The sequence below is a fragment of the Pyxicephalus adspersus genome, chromosome Z, assembly GCF_032062135.1.
Source record: "Pyxicephalus adspersus chromosome Z, UCB_Pads_2.0, whole genome shotgun sequence".
In the NCBI taxonomy this organism is placed as follows: Eukaryota; Metazoa; Chordata; class Amphibia; order Anura; family Pyxicephalidae; genus Pyxicephalus; species Pyxicephalus adspersus.
This window is the reverse complement of record NC_092871.1, coordinates 15,739,346-15,748,416: the sequence shown is the minus strand read 5'-3', so window position 1 is coordinate 15,748,416 and position 9,071 is coordinate 15,739,346. Positions and strand designations below refer to the sequence as shown.

Below are 9,071 nucleotides of genomic sequence, written 5' to 3'. Positions count from 1 at the left end.
AATAAAGGTATCGTACCAACTTAGAAAAAAACAGGTAGCTCAGCATCTACATCCCCTTTGGTTTCTACTTTCAAAGATATTTAGCTAAGTTAGAAAATAATTTTAACCTGTATCTGTTTTATTGGGCCAGCCAGAAATCATTTAAAAAAAAAAAAAAACATATTAGACTTTATTAGCACACACACTTAACTTTTCCTGGAAAGCATAAACCAATTTAATATTAAACAATTGTGTCAGGTGCCTAAAGTTTATCAAAATATCTATATTGGTGATGTAACATCCTTTATTGAATTTCTTTGTCTAAACTTTTTTTTCTTTATCAATCTTAGCCACTCCAAGAAAACAGAGACGAGAGAGAACAACGTTCACCAGGGCACAGCTTGATATTTTGGAAGCCTTATTTGCTAAAACCCGTTACCCTGACATCTTTATGAGGGAGGAGGTAGCCTTAAAGATAAATCTGCCTGAATCAAGAGTACAGGTAAACAACCAACAACTTTTTTATTACTATTACATAGTTACATAGTAGGTTAGGTTAAAAAAAAGACATAAGTCCATCAAGTTTAACCACTAGGGAAATAAACATATCCCAGATATAAAACCCTATGGACAAAACTGATCCAAAGGCAAAAAAACCCTTTAGTTCACTTTGCTCCAAACAGGGTTCTCTATATAGAGCACTATTTATATACGGTGATCATTCCTCCCCTCAAATATTTCTTCTCAAGGAAAAAGAGATTCAGTTCAGCTAATCTCTCCTCATAACTAAGCTTCTCTATTCCTTTTATTAGGAAAATAGAGCAGTATGTTAGAGATCCCCCTCAAGTTACATGTATTGCAGTAATTTATGCCAGTCCCAGGTTAATAAGAAAAATCAAGAAAAAGGGGGGCTTTGGCTCCGTGACAATTTCAGAAATTTTTATTTAGTAAGTAAGCAGTACAACAATATTACAATATTATATATAGTGTTGCTAATGCACTAGTAGGAAGCTTTTTAGGAAAAAATTCTAAATCATATATTAACACCTAGCAGAATTTAGCAAAAAAAAAAAAAAATTATATATATACACACACACACATACTATAAACCATCTAGTGACATTTTGGGGCTTTGTGGTGTAATTCCTTTGGGATATATAAAAAAAAATAATTGGTAACCAGGTATCTCCATGTTTGTATCATTAAGTCACCAAGGAGACATATATGAGATGTTCTATGTTCAGAGTTGTTGAGATATATACATATCTGTTGGTCTTTAGAAGGTCTTCATGGTGAGATGTTATTAAAAGAGGTTCTGTGGGTGTCCCTCTATGGAATGATTGCTGTTAATCAGAGCATTTTATCCTTATCAACTAAGGATAATTAAGGATTTCCTGTAGTGAAAAAAAATGGTTGGTACAGGATTTCCTGTTACCCACAGAACCACTTACATCTCACCATTAGGACCTTCTAAGATATGTAAGTTCTTTACAACAATTTACAGATTTATACACTACTAAATATTATCATTACTACAAAGGAATATACCTCAACAAATCTGATATGTCTTTGAACCTTTGGTAACCTATCATATCGTATTCAACATACCTGGTTACCAAATTTTTTACGACTTATAGTAGGAATCACACTGCAAAGTCCTAAAATCTCCCTATATGTTTTATATCATATAAATTCAAATTTATATATATATATATATATATATATATATATATATCTCGTTTGCTAAATTCTGTTAATATTTTTTATATGATTTAGTATACATTGTACAGCATCAAGACTTACATAGAGACTTAAGAAAGCTATACCAAATATATACCAGTCCTTTATAAACTATACAAAAATGAAGAAAAAAATGAGTGTTTCCACTCACCATAAATATTGGGACTTTTTGAGGCATGAAACAATAAACAACTAATATAATAGTGTTGATGAAAAAAACAGTATCTTTATTTACAACAATAATAGTGACAATGCATAATTAGTACACAGTACCAGATGTATATAATATAATATATGAATACATGGCAATGTATTCTCCGAAGGAAGCAGTTTGTACTGCTAAATGCGTAGAGGTTTACAACTCCCTATCTTTATAACATTGCAGCTAGCTAGTGGAAAATATAGTTGGGCTTCCCACTCAATTTTTTTCTATACATATATCAAGAGGAGGGAGACGTGTGCCTAACCTATATCTGGTACTGTATACTATGTGTTGTCACAATTATTGATGTAAATAAAGATACAGATAAAGATAGCAACACTACTATATTAATTGTTTTTAAAAAGCCTCAAAAAGTCCAGATGTTTATAGTGAGTGAAAACACTTTAGTTCATTTTTCTTCTTTCTTGTACTGTACTTCATTTCCTTACCTCTCCTGAAGAAGCTATAGCAGTGAAACGCGTCAGTATGGAGACAACCAAGATCTTTCTCAAATGTTTTCCTAAAAAGCTTCTTACTAGTGCATTAGCAACACTTTGTCTAGTGCCATTGTGGCCTAGCTATATCTATTTGTATATATATCTTGTTGTACTGCTTACTCACCAAGTAAAAAATTCTGCATGTCATAAAAGCCCTTCTTTTCTTTTATCATTTTCATGTTCTTTATTCATTCCTTTTATTAGTTTAGTTGCCCTTCTCTGCACTCTCTCCAGTTCCACAATGTCCTTTTTGTGAACTGGTGCCTAAACTGGATTGCATAGTCAAGATGAAGTGTGACTAATGCTATTACCGATATACATTCAATTTAATACCCCCGAAAAAGGTTAATAATTGGGTGTATAAAGTTGGAGAGTGCATTTGGAATTAAAGTGCCTAGAGGGCCAATCTAGACATTGGAAAACATGGAGCCAGGTAACATTTACTGAACATATGCTGACTCACTTAAGATTTTGATACTAAAAGCAAAAACTCTAGATTGTTTTATTAAAGACAGGACATTTCAAGTTTTTGTATTAAGTATCAGGGGAGTCTTGTTTAAACTTTCCTCCAGGGTCCTGAGGCTTATAGCCTTCTCTCTGGCTTTTTAAAGTCTTTTTGGATTCCATAAAATATAAGCTGTGAAAGCCTTTTAGATAAAAGTCCTGATGCAAAACTATGTTTTGACTAGGATCTTAAGAAAAAAAACATTTCCTGACCCAGGTGCAACTAATATATACTGGGGAAGTTAAGGCTTTGGAAATGTTATTGGGCATTTAAAGCAAGAACAGGTTGTTTTTCTATTAGCCATTAGTTACACAGAGTAATGCAACCTCTGTAAGTGTATTAGGGACTATATATTCTATCTAGTCTGCTGGTTTCATTTGCCTGGGTTAAATTTTACTTTTCAATATGCAGGTATGGTTTAAGAACAGACGGGCAAAATGCCGCCAACAACAGCAACAAAGCAGTGGACAGGCCAAACCCCGCCCAGCCAAGAAGAAAACTTCGCCAGCAAGAGAGACTAACTCTGAAGCTAGCACCAATGGGCAGTATAGCCCACCACCACCTGGCACTGCAGTGACACCCAGCTCCACAGCAAGTGCCACAGTCTCTATCTGGAGTCCAGCCTCTATATCTCCAATCCCAGATCCCCTATCTGCAGTTACCACTCCATGTATGCAGAGATCAGCTGGATATCCTATGACGTACAGTCAAGCTCCAGCTTACACTCAAAGCTATGGTGGATCCTCATCTTACTTTACAGGCCTGGACTGCAGTTCTTACCTATCTCCTATGCACCCACAGCTCTCAGCTCCAGGTGCCACACTAAGTCCGATTGCCACTCCAACCATGGGCAGTCACCTCAGCCAGTCTCCGGCATCACTCTCTGCCCAGGGATATGGAGCTTCCAGCCTTGGCTTTACATCGGTGGATTGCTTAGACTACAAGGACCAAACTTCCTCTTGGAAGCTTAATTTCAATGCCACTGACTGTCTTGATTATAAAGATCAAAGTTCATGGAAATTCCAAGTCTTGTAAATCAAGACTCCAAAACCTTCTATTCATAAATCCTAATCAATCAGATTCAAAGGCATGGCTAGGTTACAACAGTGGGTAGATGAGGAAACGCACCAACTTCAAAAACTTCAGTGTTAATTTCTTGGTAGGAGGACAATATGAAATTTTGTGTATAGAAACAAATATTCACTTCTTCTCCAACCATCAATCAAATTTTCCCTAACTTTAAAGGGTGTTGTCGTATCTGGTTCAGGAAAGCACTTTGGTTGAAGATAATAAGAACTTTCTGTTGTGCTATACAGCCGAGTCTGTCTGACTGCCTTTGACTATGCATTGTGTAGAAGAAGAAACCAGCAACACCTTGTTATTTCAATCTGATTCCACTGTCGTTTACTTCTTGGCCATCAGTGTAACAACTATCGAAGAAAGACTTCCCAACATTTTAGAGAGGATCTGAATCTCTAAGGCTAGAGTCAATACAGAATGGCTCAGTGGTTAGCGCTCTGGCCTTTGCAGCGCTAGGTCCCAGGTTTGAATTTCGACCAGGACACTATCTGCATGGAGTTTGCAGGTTCTCCCTGTGGTGCGTTGGTGTTCTCCGGTTTCCTTCCACATTCCAAAAACATGCAGTTAGGTTAATTGGCTTCCCCCCCAAATTTCCCTTAGAATGTATTATAGACATATTACTATGGTAGGGACATTAAATTGTGAGCCCCTTTGAGGGACAGCTAGTGACATGACTTTGGACTTTGTAAAGTGCTGTGTTATATGTTGGCTCTATATAACTACTGTGTAATAATAATAATATTCCGTCATGTCTGCCCAGTAAATTCTAATTTGTTATGTCTATTCCTTTCTCACTTATTGTAACAAGACTGCATCATTGTGTTACTGGTGAACCGTACATAGCCTGACAGTGTCAGGTTTAGGAGATGATGCTACTAATGCCATATTCATGGTAGGATGATTTCTTTTGTCTACCCAACATGTCACTTTTCACAACCTACGCAGAAGCATGAAAATCCAGGTGTAACTTTTTTTTGGTATGATATTTTTAAAACCAGTTTAACTTATTTTATAAAACGGTCACAGCCGATTCCAGGTGGATGAGAGCTCCTCTTTAAAAATTAAATGTGTCCCTGTGTAAGTGATATTTTTGTTGTATAACACTGTATAGTGATGTAATTAGTTTGTGTGTCTGCTGCCTCAAATGTTTGTTAAGAGAGAAGAATATTCCTGTAGATTTGTTAAATTAATAATTATTGTTATTTGAAGAAAAAAGTGTGGAATAATATTAAAATATAATGAATCATCCTTGCGTGTTGAGTGTGCAATTGGTTAATACTAAAATACCAAAAGTGAGAACTAGAAAGTAAAAGCAATATGTCACCTATAGCGTATATTTATGTGAAAAAAATGAACCTAGGCCATAACAATGAACTTCTCCTATTTGCTTCCTTTTGACTTGGTAAATATGCAATATCATTGTAAGTGAAATATATCTGTTCGATAAGTGCAAAAAACAACCTGCTGACCATGGCAGGCTCTCCAGTGCTAACTTCCCGGTGCTAAGCCCGCCTTTTTTGAAAAGACTAAATGGGTGTAAGTAGTTTGGCAGAGAAAACTGGGCAGAGCTGATAACCCTAAATACATATAGTCAGCTTACAGCACGACCAGCATATGCATGTAATGCAGATATACACTGCTATTGGTTGTCCCCACATACAGTTTAAAGCCGAAGTAAACTAAAACAAAACAAAAAACTCACCTTTACATTTGCATATCCATTGATCCTTCCGGAGGTTTCCTGGATCAGGTCCCGCCTTGTCCCGGTATCCTTCGTCCTGGTGTGGAAGAAACACTGGGCACCACCATCTTCTTTGCCCTTTTTCCTACATGACGTAGAGGGGGAAAAAAAAAGTGCTGATCTCACTACGCATGCACATTATCCTATTAAAGAAAAAAATCGGTCATGTGGAGAAGTAGCAGTCAAAAGCCTCCTGGGATCCATGACGTATGTATCCCAGGAGGCTTTGCACTCCCATTCAGCCATGGCAATCAAGACAGAAAAGAGATGGACTTTACCCCCTTTCCCCAAAACTCACTAATCTTCTTGCCTACCCTTTTTATTTTTTTTGTTAGGCAGAGGTCAGTTAAATCACTACTTCAATTTTATTGGCAACTGTACTTGCAAAATTTCCCCAGAGTTTGGTTCTAATAAGGTTCCAACAAGTCCATACCAAGGAAAGATATTTTATGTATGTAGTTGTACAGTTAGTTAGTATTGGCCTTAAGAATTGTATCCATTGGGATTTTCACAGGGTAGGGACTGGAAGTAGGGGTTAGTATGGAAAAAAAAAATTTGTTTGTGTAACAATCCTATCCACTGCAGAAGTGTAAGGCTTATGTACGCAAAGTGTCTCCAAATAACTGTGGCCCACAGTAAACCGGATTCTCCTTTAAGAGCATTCAACTACATTATCATTTCTTCTGCCGTTGTCCTAGCTAAATATCACTCTGTCATTGCTTAAATAACATTTTGGTCGGCTGATCCTTTTTGCAATGGCAGCATTGCTATTATCACTTGGAACAAAACCTGGGTACACAACTCGTTTGGAATCGAGAATATTGAATATTACATTTTATCATTGCAGTGCAGTCCCAAAACACCAGTCAAGTGGATTGTCCTAGGATAAAGGTATGTCATTCGTCTCCTTGTTAGATATTTGTAAACATGGCAAAGAACTGTAAAAGAAGCATGATTTTCATGACTAGGTTATCTCAGAGTTAAACTGTAAGGCCCTGGTCAGCAGTGGTATTCACCAGATGCCAATCCCCAAATCTAACGCCACTGTCTTCACTTTTAGTAAGCGTCCACCCAAAAGACTAGTTGTGTCTCCCATCACATGGTTGCCCTCAGGACTTAGTGAACAAAGAATGGTGTATTGGGATGGGGTGGCAGCAGACCACTAATAAGCAGTACAAAAACTACCAGGCAATCTAAAGTACAAAGCCAAAGTCATACATGGATGATCAGTCCAACAAACGAGGTACATGGGGAGAGGGTACAAGCAGAGTCGGGGTAACAGGCAGAGGTTGGTCCAGGCCGAGTACAAGCAATGAGCCAGGGAACAGGCAAGGGTCAGCAACAGAAAAATCACACAAGAATCTCTCCAGCACAGATTAGCCCAGCTATACGCTACAACAGGCACTTGGGACTGGGAGCAGAGAAGCTATAAAGTCCCAGCAGCCAATGTCAGCATGGGATTGATCAGGAACCATTCTGCTAATCAGCTGCATACAGCTCGAAATCCACCTTAGCTGTGCAGTCTCGGTGCAGAGGATGCCGAGAGGGAAAACACAGCTAAAGGGAGACAAGGATGCTGCAAACTGCAAAGCACTAAATCCTAAAACTCCGCTGCTGCAAGCGATGTTGTCGGAATGGGCTGAGTGCATTCTACTGCAGTGGGACACTGCCTGGGATTGTCATCTTGAAGAAACACACATTAGATAGCAGTCGCCTAAGACGACTCCGACAACGTACAATGTAACCCCCAATGTCACTGGCCACTGAAGATTGATGAACACATGATAGGGAATGACTGCTGTTAACTCATATGAAGGTGAGCACAGTGAGGTGTTGCTCACTTGTCCTTCTGCCATCCCTCTCCATAGAACATAATGGCATTTATCTGTCACTGGAAACAGTCACCAAAGATTGTCACTGGAAACAATCTTTAGATTTCTGTACACGCTTTTACCATCTACGTCCAGGAAGTAAATGCTGAAACTGAATCATGCCTGAACAGAGATGACTCTGTCTGTTTGGAATGGAAGGAGTGAAAGAACAATACAGGAATTTCCAGTAGTGTGGTTTCTAAGATGGTATCACATATTACAAATAAGTGTTCAATGTACAAAGACCACATAACATATATATATTTAATGCTGGGGCTGCTTTAAATTTGTAAAGCTTGTAGTGAGCTCAAGTCTCATTGTGCTTTCACAGGCTTGGATAAGTAAGGCCCACAACAGCATAGCTAAATTCCTACAACACCTAATACAGCACAGACCAATGTATTGTAACACCTACTATGCATAACACCATACAAATGCCACACAAAGTATAACAATCTGAAATAGCTCCCTAGTGGTAAACACCTTAATGGATGGTGCCATAAAGAGTGGAAAGGAATGAAAGGCAAGGATTCTTGAGTAAAGATCAGAACTGGGTCCACACATCTCATAGCAATGTCACTGGAAGCCCAATGTTGCTTACACATTTACAACAGAATAACTTGCCCACAGGCTGGAACTGTTTTGTCTAGTCCCAATCCTAACATATGAATAAAGATAATGCACTGAACATGCTTTACATGGCCATATGATGAGTGAGGAGTCCCTATTCATCCTTCCTCAATCCCTGGAGTTTTTTTGTTGCTATAGATCAACACTAGGGTTATGACTAGTGAGTGCTGGTCTATACAGCAACCTATGGTTAGTCCAAGTTAAATGATTCTGCAGCTCCAGAGTGTGTGACTAAGGTAGCCTAGGCACACAAGAAATGGCTTGAATAAAGGAGAGGTTTAGCCAGCAAACTGACACCGCAGACCAATGCAGGATGTAAGGGGCAGTGTTGGATTGTGGAGATATGGTGAGTATTGCTTTAAAAGCATGCATATCCTAAATGACAGTACCCAGGTTTATTCTTCATCCTCTTCAATGTGTTACCTGGAAAAGGCCATGTTTTTGTTGTAATGTGTAGGCACGTAATTGTTTTGTGAGCCAAGGTTACTGGACAACACCCCAAGGAGATAGGTCCATGACAGCTTGAACTCATAGCAAGTGGGTTGAATTTCAGAAAAATACCATTATTAAACAGCAGAGCAGAAATGTGTAAAGGATTATAGGTGCAGTTACAAGAAAAGTTTTAATACCAATCTTTGGTCCATGCAAATGCATGACAGGCTCTAAGGTCTATGCCATTACAATCAACAGCACTAAAGCTGCAAGATGGAAATTCAAAGTTACTATTAAATATTAAAAAAAAACAGTTATCAACTGGCATCATTAAATAGATTCTAAAAAGTTAAACCGTTATATTAGTCCATCCTTGACAGCCATAATATTGTCA

The 9,071-nt window shown here is 38.1% G+C and overlaps 1 protein-coding gene across 1 annotated transcript; it reads left to right on the top strand.

Moving 5' to 3' along the window:
* Window positions 1-329: 329 nt before the first annotated feature.
* CRX (cone-rod homeobox) lies at window positions 330-5,251 on the top strand (the record flags this gene model as incomplete). The annotated part of the gene is given in 2 exon segments (XM_072431034.1): window positions 330-481; window positions 3,335-5,251. Coding segments are annotated over 2 exon segments (776 nt in total), but the record flags the coding sequence as incomplete, so codon positions are not given.
* Between the last annotated feature and the right edge of the window lie 3,820 nt (window positions 5,252-9,071).